Here is an 18,157-nt window from a genome sequence, read left to right as displayed (position 1 = left end):
ACCCGGAGGAAACCCACGCGGACACGGGGAGAACACACCAACTCCTCACAGACTGTCACCCGGAGCGGGAATCGAACCCATAACCTCCAGGTTCCTGGAGCTGTGTGACTGCAACACTACCTGCTGCGCCACCGTGCTGCCCTATTTAAAGCATTAAAACATTAAAATTTGTGTTATAACAAGTGGAAGGCCTGTGTCAATTTTCATTTTCTTTTTTTGACCTTTGAAAAAGTCTCAAAAATGTATGACTTCTTCCACTGTGGTATGTACAATATTATTACTTATATTTATATCCAGTTCCTTACTTTATAATTTAAAATCATTTAATTACAGTGATCTTCATTAAAATGTCTTCTATTGTTTACAAACGAGAGAATGGTGATGCTTGTGAATATCCACACAATAAATAAATAAAGTAACAAATAAGCAAGATGTGTACTTGTGGCCTTTAAAAAGTAAATTTTAAAACGATTAATTTGTCATGATATCAAAAGATAACTCGAGTGACGCTTAAAAAATTGGATTAAAAAAAACAGTTTAATATCCTACAGAGGGCAAACTAAAAGCATAAACATAAAAGTCTAAAGTCAAGCCAAAAATACAAACAAATCCAAAGGGCAAATCCAAAGAGAGAAAAATAGAAACAATAGAAAAGCGCTGAATGCACAGATAAGGAAATACTCTTAAACAATCTTAACCAACACTGTATTTAAATACTCTGTCTAATGAGCATGAGGGAGAAACAGGGGTGATTGATATTCAGGAGATTTGGAACAGTGAAAAGATCTCAGATAAATGGGGGTGGTCATGTGATACTGCTGAGGATTCTGGGAATACCATCCTTCATGTTCATTTTCAGTGAGAGTCCAGAGAGTCATCAGATGATCATAGGATGGTAATCTTTAGAGCAAGATACACATTATTATAATGTTTGTACTCAGGACACTGTAATATCACCTGAGTGACTCTACTATAGACATAGATACAATATGGAAATGGACCAAATCATTATAATTCAACTGGTTTTGAACTTAGTTATAATAAATGCTTTTCCACGGCACACTTGTCTTGCTGCAGTGATAAGCAGGCATGCCCTTAATGGCGATCAGAATGAGGAGAACAGTCTGTCTGGATGTGTGCTGAGGTCCTGGTAGCACAGCCTCATGACTCCTGTGCTCCGTGAGACTAATAGCTCCATCAACACTGATCTTTCCCCTTCCAAGGGTATACAGTCCAGCCCCAGAAATAGGGAGGAATGGTGATGATGGGGGGCAGACGGGCAGTAGAAGATCAATAGGGAGTTGTATTGTCTCTATTTGGAGCACAGTGAAACACAACAATTACAGTGTGAATGAGAGGGTAAATAGGAGCTGTAATAATTAATTCTGAGGTCACATCTTGAAAATAATGTTACGACCTGGTCTAGGGTAGACCGCAACACAAAAATGAAATAAAAGACAGTGTTCCCAAGCACTGCACAATTCAGCTTTAAGGATATATTTACATTTAATTTGACCCAATACAATAATTAAATCCCAATCTCCGAAGGTGCTAACCTTTCTGGTTCTGGGTGAACGCAGTGATGTTTCCGGACAGACCTCTGACAACTAAAACTCTTCCCACACTCTGAACAGTGATACGGTTTCTCTCCTGTGTGAATGCGCTGGTGTGTTTTGAGATGACCCTGTTCAGTAAAACTCCTCCCACACACTGAACAGTGATACCGCTTCTCTCCTGTGTGAATGCGCTGGTGTGTTTTGAGACTACCCTGTACAGTAAAACTCTTCCCACACTCTGAACAGTGATACGGTTTCTCTCCTGTGTGAATGCGCTGGTGTGTTTTGAGACTGATCTGGTGAGTAAAACTTTCCCCACACTCTGAACAGTGATATGGTTTCTCTCCTGTGTGAATGCGCTGGTGTGTTTTGAGACTACCCTGTACAGTAAAACTCTTCCCACACTCTGAACAGTGATACGGTTTCTCTCCTGTGTGAATGCGCTGGTGTGTTTTGAGACTGATCTGGTGAGTAAAACTTTCCCCACACTCTGAACAGTGATACGGTTTCTCTCCTTTGTGAATGCGCTGGTGTCTTTGGAGACTACGCTTTTGAGTAAAACTCTTCCCACACTCTGAACAGTGATATGGGTTCTCTCCTGTGTGAATGTGCTGGTGTGTTTTGAGACTAAGATGGTGAGTAAAACTCTTCCCACACTCTGAACAGTGATACGGTTTCTCTCCTGTGTGAATGCGCTGGTGTGTTTGGAGATTACCCTGTACAGTAAAACTCCTCCCACACTCTGAACAGTGATACGGTTTCTCTCCTGTGTGAATGCGTTGGTGTTTTTGGAGACTACCCTGTTCAGTAAAACTCTTCCCACACTCTGAACAGTGATACGGTTTCTCTCCTGTGTGAATGCGTTGGTGTTTTTGGAGACTACCCTGTTCAGTAAAACTCTTCCCACACTCTGAACAGTGATACGGTTTCTCTCCTGTGTGAATGCGCTGGTGTGTTTTGAGACTACCCTGTTGAGTAAAACTCATCCCACACTCTGAACAGTGATATGGTTTCTCTCCTGTGTGAATGCGCTGGTGTGTTTTGAGACTACCCTGTTGAGTAAAACTCCACCCACACTCTGAACAGTCATAAGTTTTCCATTTGTTTTCACTTGTCTGTGATTTCCTGTTGGATGTGTGAGTGTGGGGAGTATCCAAGGATGTTTCCTGAGAACTGGAGCTTCTGTCCTCCATATCCTCACATTTAATCCCTCCTGATCTCAACATTGTGTTATATTCCACTTGGAAATGTTTCTTGATGCACCTGTGGAAAAAATCTGAAACTTTCTTGAAAAACAGGAGCCAGAGAATGTATCCAAAGAGATGGTCTTCTGTCCTGGAAGACAATAAAGAAACAAAGATAAATTAGTTAAATTCACTCTCCCCTGGCTCTCTATTGGAGACCAATATTCTCCTGAATTTGTAGTCAGTTCAACCTTAAGTACTGCTACTGAAACAGCAAAAAATAAGTCAGTGTTGACAACTCATGGTGCAGGAATAGAGCAACATTTAGGGCTGGTCAATATAAGCGCAAATCAATATCACGATTAATTGTACATTTTACCATGATTAATGAACAATTATTTTGTTTTTGTATTTTTGACCCTCACAGTTCAGTGATGAGGTTTGTGCTGTAAATATGCTCCAGTATTAAATATTGGTATTTTTCTAATGTCACTGAGAGCTTGTTTACATTTAACTTTTGTTCAGTGTCATCTTAATTGTACTCAAACACAGCACGTCCAAAACCAGACACTAGCTGCTCGAGTCACTTGGGCTGATTTGGCATTTAGGGTGCGTCCATATGGCAGTTAGTGTGGGGTTTGTTTGTTGTTTTGGCCTGGATCACTCCTGAAGTCAATTTTCTGGTCACTAAACTGTATCAGTCACCTTAATACATTTCACAAAACTGTCCTAAGTTGTAGTTTTTTTTGCACTCATCACACTGTCTGTTATTTCATTTTTGTGTTGCGGTCTGCCCTAGACCAGGTCGTAACATTATTGACTTCAGAATTAATTATTACAGGTCCTATTTACCCTCTCATTCACACTGTCATTGTTGTGTTTCACTGTGCTCCAAATAGAGACAATACAACTCCGTATTGAGCTTCTACTGCCCGTCTGCCCCCCATCATTACCATTCCTCCCTATTTCTGGGTCTGGACTATATACCCTTGGAAGGGGAGAGATCAGTGTTGATGGAGCTATTAGTCTCACGGAGCACAGGAGTCACTCGGCTGTGCTACCAGGACCTCAGCACACATCCAGACAGACTGTTTTCCTCTTTCTGATCGCCATGAAGGGCATGCCTGCTTATCACTGCAGCAAGACAAGTGTGCCGTGGAAAAGTATTTATTATAACTAAGTTCAAAACCAGTTGAATTATAATGATTTGGTCTATTTCCATATTGGATCTATGTCTATAGTAGAGTCACTCAGGTGATATTACAGTGTCCTGAGTACAAACATTATAATAATGTGTATCTTGCTCTAAAGATTCCCATCCTATGATCATCTGATGACTCTCTGGACTCTCACTGAAAATGAACAAGAAGGATGGTATTCCCAGAATCCCCAGCAGTATCACATGACCACCTCCACTTATCTAAGATCTTTTCACTGTTCCAAATCTTCTGAATATCAATCACCCCTGTTTCTCCTTCATGTTCATTAGACAGAGTATTTAAATACAGTGTTGGTTAAGATTGTTTAAGAGTATTGCCTTATCTGTGCATTCAGGGCTTTATTTATTGGTTCTATTTTTCTCTCTTTGGATTTGCCCTTTGGATCGGTTTGTATTTTTGGCTTGACTTCAGACTTTCATGTTTATGCTTTTAGTTTGCCCTCTGTAGGATATTAAACTGTTTTTTAATCCACAAGCGTCACTCGAGTTATCTTTTGATATCATGACAAATTAATCTTTTTAAAATTTACTTTTTAAAGGTCGTAAGGATACAGCTTGCTTGTTTGTTACTTTATTTTTTTATTTATTGTGTGGATGTTCACAATAATCACCATTCTCTCTTTTGTAAATGATAGAAGACCTTTTAATGAAAATCATGAAATTAAATATTTTTAAATTATAAAGTAAGGAATTGGATATAAATATAAGTAATAATGTTGTAGATACCAAAGTGGAAGAAGTCATACATTTCTGAGGCTTTTTCAAAGGTCAAAAAATGAAAATGAAAATTGACACAGGCCTCCCACTTGTTATATTAACACAAATTATAATTTTCATAAAGCATGGGTTTGTGAGTGGATCAGGGGCTCCATAGCGCCCACGTGCAGACAATTGTCTGTATGAAGCTGATCAGATATTTGTTCATTGATCTCATCTCCAAACAAATATCACTGGGTTTTATCATAAGGCAGGTCTACTGGAGTTACTGGAGGACAATTCAGGATATGCCTGTCTCATTTTCTCTATAGTGCCAACTATCTTTAAATGCATATTTGACATGTCTGGAATGCTGGAAATTTGCAGACTCATCATTATTGTTAGCACATAAAGGTGCTGGTCATAAAATTAGAATATCATGCAAAAGTTTATTTCAGTAATTCCATTCATAAAGTGAAACTTGTATGTTATACTCATTCATTACACAGACTGATATTTCATGTGTTTATTTTTTTTAGTTTCATGATTATAACTGACAACTAATGAAAACCCCAAATTCAGTATCTCAGAAAATTAGAATATTACTTAAGACCAATACAAAAAAAGGATTTTTAGAAATGCTGGACGACTGAAAAGTATGAGCATGTACAGCACTCAATATTTAGTTGGGGCTCCTTTTGCCTGAATTACTGCAGCAATGTGGCGTGGCATGGAGTCAATCAGTCTCTGGCACTGCTCAGGTGTTATGAGAGCCCAGGTTGCTCTGATAGTGGCCTTCAGCTCTTTTGCAATGTTGGGTCTGGTGTATTGCATCTTCCTTTTCACAGTACCCTATAGATTTTCTATGGGGTTAAGGTCAGGTGAGTTTGCTGGCCAGTTAAGAACAGGGATACCATGGACCTTAAACCAGGTACTGGTAGATTTGGCACTGTGTGCAGGTGCCAAGTCCTGTTGGAAAATGAAATCTGCATCTCCATAAAGCTGGTCAGCAGCAGGAAGCATGAAGTGCTCTAAAACTTCCTGGTAGATGGCTGCGTTGACCTTGGACCTCAGAAAATACATTGGACAAACACCAGCAGATGACATGGCTCCCCAACCCATCACTGACTGTGGAAACTTTACAATGGACCTCAAGCAACGTGGATTCTGTACCTCTCCTTTCTTCATCCAGACTCTGGGACCTTGATTTCCAAAGGAAATGCAAAATTTACTTTCATTAGAGAACATACCTTTGGACCACTCAGCAGCAGTCCAGTCCTTTTTGTCTTTAGCCCAGGTTAGATACTTCTGATGCTGTCTCTTGTTCAAGAGTGGCTCAACACAAGGAATGCAACAGCTGAAACGCATGTTTTACAAGCACTGACTCCAGCTGCAGTCCAGTCTTTGTGAATCTCACCCACATTTTTGAATGGGTTTTGTTTCACAGTACTGTCTAGAGTGTGGTTATCCCTATTGCTTGTACACTTTTTCCTACCACATCTTTTCCTTCCCTTTGCCTCTCTATTAATGAGCTTGGACACAGAGCTCTGTGAACAGCCAGCCTCTTTACAATGACCTTTTGTGTCTTGCCCTGCTTGTGTAAGGTGACAATGGTCGCCTTTAGGACTGTCAAGTCAGCCGTCTTCGCCATGATTGTGTAGCCTACAGAACTAGACTGAGAAAAGACCTTTGCAGGTGTTTTGAGTTAATTAGCTGTTTAGAGTGAGACACCAGGTGTCTTCAATATTGAACCTTTTCACAATATTCAGATTTTCTGAGATGCTAAATTTGGGGTTTTCATTAGTTGTCAGTTATAATCGTCAAATTAAAAGAAATAAACACTTGAAATATATCAGGCTGTGTGTAATGAATGAGTATAATATACAACTTTTTGAACAGAATTGCCTCTGTGCACGTAACGCTTCTGCATTCGCGTTTACTGGTATTTTAAGTTCCGGTCGGCTAGAGACATAGAGCAGAGAATGGCAATGGCGTTCTACACACAGTGTTTGCAAGACCTCCCTCAAATGACGATCAATGATGTTCACCAGATCGTCAAGACATGGGCCATGGCTTCTTCAAGCAAATAAGAAAAAGGGTTCAAAATGTATATATTGAGTTATATTGACAACTATGAACGTTAGCATAATGCTAGGTGTTAGCGCCAGCATATTAAGCTAAACTAAATCTTACTAAGCATCATAAGCTCTTAATTCAGCGTTGAAGTTGTCTTATTTGTCTATTAAGCATAAATATTAGCAAACTATCACAATCTAAGGTGAATAATTTTTAACTTGGTACTAAGCAAAGAGCATCTATGACAGTAAGAATGATTAGTTGTTTTCTCATTTGTATTTTAGTGTCAAACAGAGATCAGGTGACAGGAGAAATATGTGTGAGGGCGACATATTTTGGGTCAATGAAGAAGTTGGAGAAGCCGCCCAGATTGAGTGTAGGGTGACAGTAAAGTAGTAGCTAACTAAATTATTTGTTTTTATATACATGTTTCTGTTTATTAAAGTAAATATTAAAGGCAATATACCAAGAAGATGATCTGTCTTTTGTTCAGATGTTTCCTGATATACTTTAAAATAAATATTGCTTAAATGAAGCATGTTTTTACATCTGCAGAGGTTGTTTTTTTTCATGTCAAGACGGCATATTTTTTAGGTCTATGGAGTTTAATTTTTTTTTGTTTGTTTGCTTTTGGTTCTTTTATTTGTTTATTTAGTTTATTTTATTTACCTGTACAGATGTTTTTCTACAACACATTGGCCTTTTCGCTAAAGTTGCAACATTTTGCCAGTAGATGGCGATATTTACTTACACATTGAAAAATATTGCAACGTTAACGTAAGTGTTTTATTAACCTGCTGCTTTATTTCTTTAAAACTGTAGGATAATTTACTATATATATATTTTAAAATGTGGCACCACTTAAAATAAAAAGTATGAGACAGAAAAAGTTTGCCCCATGGTACAATGATAAAACCCGTACCTTACAACAACCATCATGGAAACTATAGCGGAAATGGAGATCAACCAAGCTGTAGGTGTTCCACTCTGCCTGGAAGGACAGCCTTATAGAGTATAGAAATGCCCTCACTAAAGCTCGCTCAGCATATCTGGCCTCGCTGATCTCCAATAATAAAAATAATCCTAGAGTACTGTTTAGTGTGTTTTCCAGAACTACAAAAAATCAGGCAGGTTCTGAACAACTAATTCCAGCAACTGTCACCAGTAAAGTCTTTATGGACTTCTTAAATAAGAAAATCGAGAATATTAGACAACAAACTCAACCCACAGTATTAAATCTGACCTGGCTGCCACCCGATGTCACCATGTACCCAAAGCTTTTAAACTAGTTATTAAAACTATGATCAAGAACCCAAATCTTGATGCTAGCACATTGTCTAATTACAGGCCTATTTCTAATCTACCATTTCTATCCAAGATCTTAGAAAAAGCTGTGGCCCAACCACTCAGTTCATATCTACTTAAGAATCATATGTATGAAAAAATCCACTCTGGATTCAGGCCACATCATAGCACTGAGACAGCTCTAGTCAAGATAACAAATGATCTTTGGTAACACTTTATAATACAGTCTGTGTCTTAACGTGTACTTCCCTGGCACTTACTGCGTATCTTCACACGCTTTACGGTGTACGTTCCGATGTTTTAAAGTGTATTTAACGGGTATTTACAGTATACCTTCCTGTTCAAAATGCAGTCAGCCTAACTTGCAGTGCCCTGCTGAGTAGCCTTTGTTGTGTGGATAGTGGATAATGTGAACTGTTCACGTGCTGATTTGGTGGTCGGACAGTGATCAACTAGAGAGAACCAATCAGAACACTCTGTCGGATGCCTCGTAACTGAGTCACCTAGACCTGCTGCTGTGCGGAGTTGGGAGCAGGGCAGTGAAGGATATTAGCACAGTGTGCTCTTGGATACTGCGGGCTTTGTGACGGACAGTTTATTTATCATTGTTTCTATCGTGCGTCCACGAGACTGTAAGTTTATGTTAATGTTCTTTACTCAGTTTAGCATTAATAATCACTGTTTAGTCAGCTGAAATAGAAAGAGGGTCAAGCTAGTTTTTTGCTAGCCACTCCGTGCATCTGTCTCAACAGTACGGTGCTTCGTGTGCTGTTAGAGAGTTAGCCTCTGTGCGATTAATGCGACATAGCGACCTGTGTAGTCTTAAATGGACAGTATCCTATACACTTTAGCAGTAATTATAATAGTTCTGTATTTCTGATGTTAATAATTTACTATTATATCTGCAGCAGTTAAGCTTTGTAGTGAGTGGTTGTTATTGTATGTGCACAATATTATTTCCATATAATTGTTCATTGCACTGCTTGATACTTGTGTATATTCTGTTTATTTCTCTTAATAGAAACCACGGGTTAGACTTAATCACAAAGCTTTCAAACTGATATTGAGTGGCATGCATACAAGAGTGTGTTAATAAACCAACGGTTTGGAAATTACATCTCTTTGTTCTTACCGGACAACCTGAGGCGATTGCTTAATAACTATATCAGCACTAGTCTACATCAGTTACTTCTTGGACTCAGTCACAACACCCTCCAAAACACTTCCCATACCTCCCTTACAATTCAGTGCATCTAAAATGTATGGTTTTACGTTTACGCCCCCAACACGTAATATATCTTCTCGCATTTTAAAGTGTATTTACAGCGTACATCTAAAATACTTAGCAGCCCACGTTTTTACATCCAAGTCCCTGACACTTGCTGCATCTTCTCAGCGTTTTAAAGGGGGATTTAACTGGTTCTTACAGTGTACCTTCCCATAACAAACAGATTAAGATTTATATGACTCAGTATAAAATACTTACCTGTTCCTACTGGTACTTTAACAACTGGGGACTTTGTTTTACACTTTTCTTCAGCTGAGAAACTTCACTCACATTCCAGGAATTATTCTTCTTCTAATTGTCTTGTACTTCATTATATGGTTCTGAAAAATATGATAAGCATTGACTCTGTAGTTTTGAAATGTCCTTTCATATGGGCAACATTTGAATTTCTTTTATGGTGTAATTTCATTTATAATGGTTTGCAACAGGTGTTTTAAACCATTTCTTATTTGTGTGTGTGTTTAATTTTGATTTTTTTTTTACTTTTCAGTAAAAACAACAATACATGATTTCCAAAAGCTCAGGCTTAGGGTCTTGTTTGAACAGGGAATGACTAAAGTTGGATCACCTCTTATCAGCAGGGCAGTAGCTGAGACTGAGCTAGAACAATATGTTATTGAGGTGACGTTAAGTGGTATGTAGTTGTGTAGTTGAGTTAAATATTGTCGACAGTTGTATATTTGTGTTTACCACTGTTTTATTTAACGAGTTTTGGGTTTCATATTTTGTAACTCATTTTATTTGTATTTCAGAATTGGATTGGAAACTACAGAAGAGTACAACAACCAGGAATTAAAATGTCAACTAAACCAAAGCTTCATACCAGGGAGCTATCTGCTTACAACCTGTTCTGTAGAGATCTGCCCAGGAACAAGTGTAAGGGGAAATTAAATGCAATATGTGATGGGAAAATGCAGATTAACACTAATGTGTAATGGTTAATGATAACTAATGACATAATATATTCAGGGAGTAATGGTTTTGATTAATCTTAGTTAATTCTTACTAAATGATGTAGGCCTTAGTGCTTGAAGGTGAAGGGACTTATTGCATTGTGTGGTTATGGTGACCTGTGGGAGGAAGGCGCTGAGCAGATTTGAAGGAAGGCAGTCAACAACTGAAGGACGTCTCTCTCCATTTCTCCCTGGCAACTATAAAGTTGGAGATAATGAGGCACCAATAAGGGAATGTTTGGGTTGATGGAACGAGACATGATGTAATAATGGTGTACGTGACTGGGGTCCTATATATGACTTGGATTTGTTCAATAAACTCGAGAGATAAGAGAGAATCTTTGACTGCGTGTCTTATTCCTCTCTTCTCCCCAAAGATATGTTTGAGCATTGATCTTCCTTCCTGGTGATACTAAAAAGAGTGAGATTAATTTTAAATTTGCCATAACAATTTGGCGGCTCGTTGTCCGGGATATCAAATGGGTCTTGTGTCTTCTGAGCGGGGAAAAAAGGCGGATTGAAAGAGCAAATCCAGCCATCCACTAGAAGCCTTCAGAGTGGGGAGGTGGCTCCGTTCTGGGTCCAACGGCACCGCTGATATTGAACTTGGCACGGGACACCAGGAGGGAACACCGATTGAACTGCAGTAAGGTGTTGATGATTGTATGTTTCCAGAGCTGACGAGCTCCTAGGGCAGGACATTCTATTGAGTAAGGGGCCTTTAGAAAGAGTCCGCTAGAGAGGAACATACAGGTGACATCAGGTTGGTTTCTATGGGGGCTCTCCCTTCCAGACACGCCGGAGAGCATCACAGAGCCAAGCGTAAAGCCCAAAGCCAGAAAAAAGGAGATTGCGCCACTGAGCATGAAACTCCACTCCAGGGACAACGACGAAGGAGACGAGATTCCCGGCCTAGTCGAGGCCATGAACCAGTTTAGCATTCCGATACTTGAAGTTCAGATGGGTGAAACCATCGGACAGGTGTTCAGACCATGGACTTTTGCTGAGATCAAAGAGGTGGCCGCTTCTCTCCCCGATGTCACTGATGGAGGAGAGGAATTCTGAAAACGCTTAAAACAATTCTGTGAGACTTTCCTTCTGAGCCTGCACGAGCTGGGAAGAGTCTTGGCCGTACGGATGGGAGTTGACTGGACGAGAGTGCAAGGAGATCTCATGACTGGAGTGGACATTAAAACAAACAGGACAGAGTTGGGTCAGGCGTATCTCACCAAATTTGATTCATTGTGCGGACGCATCAAAGGGAGGTATCCGCTCCAACACGACCCACAAAGAATTGCAGAGTGCAAACAACAGCCAGACGAATCAGCGAGGTCCTTCCTTTCCCGCCTCCCGGAAGTGACAGGGAAACAAGGAGGCGGCGGACCGCCAACGGAGGACTGGGAGACTGCAGACATAACAGCCTGGGAAAACCAGCTGAAATAACTCTTTGTGTGCAGATTACGCCCCGATCTACGCGCCTGTGTTGAAACCAACTGTTTAGATGTGGACGTGGGCCAACGGAAAGAGGCGGAAAAGTATGCAGCGCATCCAGAAAAGCTCCTGAACGCCAAGAGAGAAAAACGACGAAAAAGGAGGAGTGCAAACTGGTTGATGCACAGCTGGCATTGTGGAAGCAGGCAACAGACCACGATCAAAGATGTGAGAGATGGCGCGGAGGCCAAGGCCGCAGAAGAGGCCATGGCAGCGCTGGCAGAAGCGCAGGGTATTTCGTCTGTGGAAGCCCTGATCACTTCATAAGGGACTGTCCCAACAGACATGGAGACCAGAGAAAAGCCCCGCAAGCAATGGAGCCTTCTGACTGAGAGGAGGCCTTGGGGGTGGAGGAGCTGGACTGGGATGGAGTGCCTGGACAAACACCAGAATCGATAAGTGAACAATTTTTGTTATTAACACAAACCGAGTGCTATGTTGTCATGCTTAGAATAAAGATGACAATAGCAAGGATAGAATTTAGCTTTTAGTAGATTCATGAGCAACCACTTTTGAGCTTCATGTTTTTTCAATTAGACCTCAGCATAAGGGGTGTTTAGCCAAAGTTACAGATGTAGTAACAGAATCTTTAGGATGCTCTGTGCAGACAGAAGAAAAAATGCATTTTTGTTTTCTAAGTTTCGCCCAATTAATCTCCTGAGTTTTATCAGCAGATTTACTGTCCACTGTTAATTCTAAATTTCTGCAATCCACTGACCTCCTTACAGACTGGGTCAGTGTCATGTCAGTATAGGACCTTCATCGCACTGTGCACATGCATGAAGGGCCTGATGAAGATTTTTTGATGAAGGAATCTGATGGGTTTTAAGTGAAAAGCTAAAGCTTGTGTATCTCTAGTGGGAAAATTGTCTCTCCGTGGCTCAGATCATTCTCTCACCCTCACAAAAGCAATTGTTTGAACTGTTTGTTCAAAAGAGAAGTATGTTTTTGTATTCTGAGCTTCATATATCACTGTCTAAACATCTTGAGGATGGGTGGAGAGATCTGGGTCCATGGCAGTGCAAGTGCACCTCCTCGAATGATTGGCGGGATCATGGAGGTGGTGTAAAAAAAAAAAAAAAAAGGGTGAAAAAATTCTAAAGTGTTGTGTATCTAATACACAGCTGTGGTTTCTGTTTTCTCAATTGACATGAACACACACATAAACCAGAGCTGTGTATGGGTTTCAGTTCCTCCTGAGGATCTGGCTGCAGTCCCAGACGCTGATATGCAAAGTGCAAATAAAGATAAATAAAATAAAATAAATGGGGAGCATTGGGGCTGAAGCTGGCTGTCGCGTTAATCATTTCTCTATTAGTACAAATAGGCACTAATCGAATGTTATATTATTCCCTGTGTCAGAAGTCTGATCATCAAAATTATTGAGCGTTCTGTTACATTCAGTATGGTGAGTGCAGATGTGTACATGGAGCTTGACCCTGCAGCCTCTGGTCGCAAAAGAAATCCGCTGGATGAGATGCCTCTTGAAACGCCAATCTATGCCTCATTGGATGGGGAGTAAATCTTTACATTAAACTCACTTTTCATTTATTAATGCTGATTTCAGATTGATTTGATGATTTTATGTTTAAATAATCATTTGATTTAATCATTTGACATGTAATTATTCAATATGTTTTTTTAAGTGCATTTTAAATCATAATCAAAGGGAGGAATGTGATGGAAAAATGCAGACACTAATGTGTAATGGTAAATAATAACTAATGACATAATATATTCAGGGAGTAATGGTTTTGATTAACTCTTACTAAATGATGTAGGCCTTAGTGCTTGAAGGTGAAGGGACTTATTGCATTGTGTGGTTACGGTGACCTGTGGGAGGAAGGTGCTGAGCAGATTAGAAGGAAGGCAGTCAACGACTGAAGGACATCTCTCCCCATTTTTCCCTGGCAACTATAAAGTTGGAGATAATGAGGCACCAATAAGGGAATGTTTGGGTTGATGGAACGAGACATGATGTAAAAATGGTGTACGTGACTGGGGTCCTATATATGGCTTGGACTTTCAATAAACTCGAGAGATAAGAGAAAATCTTTGACTGCGTGTCTTATTCCTCTCTTCTCCTCAAAGAATTCTTTGAGCATCGATCTTCCCTCCTGGTGATACTAAAAAGGGTGAGATTAATTTTAGATTTGCCATAACACAATGTTCTATGTTTACATGTACTTTTCTCCCTTTTTCAAGTTTTTTGCCAATATAGGGCTTATATTTGCAAAGAAATAGGAAACTGGGTGATTATTTATTTTTCCCCAAAGTGAAAGTTAAAATTATTTCAGAATAATGTCTTTTTAAGATGAATGTAGAAATTCTCTCTGACACAGTAGAGTTTTGCAAAGGTTCAGCTTTGAATTACCAAAATAATTTTTTACAGCAGTATAAGTTATATATTATATATAATGCTCTCAATTGATATAAAAAATGCAGAGTTAACGTGTAAAGAGGATAAATTTAGATCTCAACACTATCACAAATAGTGATTATTATGCACAGTGTTTAATACTAAATGTTAAATCATTTGTGTTCATGAGTGCTCAAGACTTAGACTTAGACTTAGTCTTGACTTTATTGATCCCACATCAGGGAAATTCTCTTGTTACAGCAGCACACAATCTTAGGCATTGGACAAGAAGTGGGAAAAAAACAGTAACGCAATAAAAACAATGGAGAAAAATACTTAAAAACTTACATACTCACAAAACATATACCCCATACAACCGTACAGAGATGGCTGCACATGAGAAATTATTCATTCATTCATTCATTATCTGTAACCGCTTGTCCAGTTCAGGGTCGCGGTGGGTCCAGAGCCTACCTGGAATCAATGGGCGTAATGAATGACTCAAGGCAAGAGTGTGAAAAAGTCAAAATCGGACCACAAATTATTGCACATGATTATTCGCATTGTTGGGAAAAGGGCAGAGGTAGGAATACTGATAGTGCAAAGACAGATAGTGCAAAAAATATATGCAAGATAATAGTATATATTACATATTGTGAGTATTGTATAATTAACAGCAGTAGGTATGAATGACCTTCAGTATCTCTCCTTCCTACACTGTGGGTGTAACAGTCGTCTGCTAAAGAAGCTGCTCAAGGCCCCTACTGTCGCATATAGGGGGTGAGAAGGGTTATCCACAATTGATGTGAGTTTTGCTAACATTCTCCTCTCCCCCACCTCCTCTATGGAGTCCAGAGGACAGTCTAAGGCTGAGCCAGCCCTTCTGACCAGTTTATTTAGCCTCTTCCCTGTCCCTATCAGAGCTTCCACAGCCCCAACAGACCGCAGCGTAGAAAATCAGTGAAGCCACTGCATTGTTGTAAAAAGTCCTCAGCAGTGTCCTGCACACTCCAAAGGATCTCAGCCTCCTCAGCTAGTGGAGACGACTTTATCATATATATATATCATCATAATCGTCATCATCATTTTCTTTTCCGCTTCTCCATTTCAGGGTCACGGTGGCAACAGGGCGAGCAAAGAAGCCCAGACATCTCTGTCCCTTGCAACATCCACCAATTCCTCCTGGGGGATCCCAAGGCGTTCCCAGGACAGCCAGGAGATATAATCCCTCCAGCGTGTCCTGGGTCAACCCCGGGGCCTCCTTCCAGTTGGACGTGCCTGGTATACCTCCAGTGGGAGGCGTCCAGGAGGCATCCTGATCAAATGCCCAAACCACCTCAACTGACTTCTCTCAATGCGAAGGAGCACTCCTTCTACTCCGAGCTCCTCCCTAGTCACTGAGCTCCTCACCTGATCACAGAGAGTACGCCCAGCGACCCGTCGGAGAAAGCTCATTTCGGCCGCTTGTATCCGCGATCTTGTTCTTTCGGTCATTACCCAGAGCTCATGACCATAGGTGAGAGTGGGGATGTAGACTGACTGGTAAATTGAGAGCTTTGCTTTATGGCTCAGCTCTCTCTTCACCACAACGGTGCGGTACAGTGACTGCATTACTGCAAACGCTGCACCTATCCTACAGTCAATCTCACCGTCCCTCTTCCCATCACTCGTGAACAAGAACCCGAGATACTTGAACTCCTTTACTTGGGGCAGGTTCTCACCCCTTACCTTAAGGGAGCATGCCATCTGTTTCCAGGAGATAACCATGGCCTCAGACTTGGAGGTGGTGATCCGCATACCGACCGCTTCACACTCAGCTTCAAACTACTCAAGTGAACGCTGGAGGCCTCCGTGCGAAGAAGCCAGAAGAACAACATCGTCCACAAAAAGCAGAGATGCCACCTCCTGAGCTCCTCGACGGAAGCCCTCCTGCCCCAGGCTACGCCGCGCCACCCTGTCCATAAATATCAGGAACAGGAGTGGAGATAAGGCACAGCCCTGACGGAGTTCAATGCCCACACTGAACAAGCTTGACTTACTACCAAGGATGCGAACACAACTCAAACTCCGATAGTACAAGGACCGTACGGCTCGCTGGAGCGACCCTGGCACCCCATACTCCCGGAGCACCTCCCACAGAATCTCTCGGGGAACACGGTCATATGCCTTCTCCAAATCCACAAAGCATGTGTAGAGTGGAGTAGCAAATTCCCACGCCCCCTCAATCATCTGTGCAATAGTAAAGAGTTGGTCCATAGTTCCACGGCCAGGACGAAATCCGCATTGTTCCTCCAAAATCCTAGGTTCGACTATCGGACAGATTCTCCTTTCCAGCACCTTGGCATAGACTTTCCCCGGGAGGCTGAGAAGTGTAATGCCACGATAATTGGCACACTTTCTCCGGTCCCCTTTTTTGAAAATAGGAACCACCACCCCGGTTTGCCAATCCAAAGGCACCGTTCCTGAGGTCCATGCAATATTGTATAGGCGTGTCATCCAAGACAGCCCCGCAGTATCGAGTGCCTTCAGTAACTCTGGGCGAATCTCATCCACTCCTGGAGCTTTGCTACTGCGAAGCTTTTTCACCACCTCAGTGACTTCAGCCAAGGAAATGGACTCTGACCCCCCAGACACTTCTGGCCCTACCTCCTGCACAGGAGGCATATCTCTCAGGTTAAGGAGTTCCTCAAAGTGCTCCTTCCAACGCCCAACAATACGCTCAGTCGAGTTCAGGGTTTCACCATCCTTGCTGAGCACAGCTTGGACAGTGTCCCCCCTCCCTGTCCTGAGCTGTCGGAGTGTTTTCCAGAACCTCTTTGAGGCCGCCCGGAAGTCATTCTCCATGGCCTCTCCAAACCCCTCCCATGCTCTGGATTTTGCTTCAGCAACTGCCACAGCTGCAGCCTTTTTCGCCTGCCGGTACCCATCCGCAGAATCGGAAGTTCCCCGAGCTAGCCAATCTCGAAAAGCCTCCTTCTTCCGCTTGACAGCTTCCCTCACGCCCGGTGTCCACCAATGGGTTCTTGGGTGGCCGCCATAACAGGCACCAACAAGTTTTTGACCACAGCTACATGCAGCCGCTTCCACGATGGAGGTCCGAAACAGTGTCCATTCAGACTCCATTCCCCCTACCTCCTCCGGAACATGTGAGAAGTTCAGTGAGAAGCCAGCTTTTCCCAGCACACCCTCACTATACGTTTGGGTTTACCAGGTCTGTCCAGCAGCTTTCCCCGCCATCAGATCCAACTCACCACCAGATGGTGATCAGTTGACAGCTCAGCCCCTCTCTTTACCCGAGTGTCCAAAACATATGGCCTCAGGTCAGAAGACACAACCACAAAGTCGATCATTGACCTTTGGCCCAGAGCGCTCTGGTACCAAGTACACTTATGAGCAATCTTATGTTCGAACATGGTGTTCGTTATGGACAAACCATGGCTAGCACAGAAGTCCAACAACATCACACCACTCGGGTTTAGATCAGGCAGTCCGTTCCTCCCAATCACTCCTCTCCAGGTTTCCCAGTCATTGCCAACGTGAGCATTGAAGTCCCCCAGTAAAACAATAGAGTCAGTGCATGGAATCCCCTCTAGAACTCCCCTCACTGCCTCCAAGAAGGCCGAATACTCTGAACTGCTGTTTGGTGCATACGCACACACAACAGTCAAAGTTTTCCTCTCTGCAAGCCGGAGCTGCATTGAGGCGACCCTCTCGTTTACTGGGTTAAACTCCAGCTGTACAGGTGCCAGCCGGGGAGTATCCCCACACCCGCCCGGCACCTCTCACCCTGTGCAACTCCTGAGTAGGAGAGAGACCAACCCCTATCGAGGAGTTTGGTTCCAGAGCCTACACTGTGTATAGAGGTGAGCCCAACTATATCTAGCTGGTATCTCTCAACCTCATGCACCAGCTCTGGCTCTTTCCCCCCCAGTGAGGTTATGTTCCACGTACCAAGAACCAGTTTCCGCTGACAAGTTTCACGATGCCAGGGGCCCCTTCGCCCCCGCTCTGTGCCCGATGGGCATTGCAC

At 42.0% G+C, this 18,157-nt stretch overlaps 1 protein-coding gene across 1 annotated transcript in view; it reads right to left on the bottom strand.

The window, feature by feature from the left end:
• Positions 1–1,528: 1,528 nt before the first annotated feature.
• Positions 1,529–18,157, bottom strand: part of LOC136694071 (zinc finger protein 850-like) — a 196,988-nt gene continuing 180,359 nt past the window's right edge. Inside the window, exon 4 of the mRNA XM_066667426.1 lies at positions 1,529–2,603. Coding sequence (XP_066523523.1) covers positions 1,529–2,603 — 1,075 coding nt within the window. The remainder of the gene's footprint in view (positions 2,604–18,157) is intronic.

The sequence above is a fragment of the Hoplias malabaricus genome, chromosome 4, assembly GCF_029633855.1.
Source record: "Hoplias malabaricus isolate fHopMal1 chromosome 4, fHopMal1.hap1, whole genome shotgun sequence".
NCBI lineage: Eukaryota > Metazoa > Chordata > Actinopteri > Characiformes > Erythrinidae > Hoplias > Hoplias malabaricus.
This window is presented reverse-complemented; position numbering and strand designations above follow the sequence as displayed.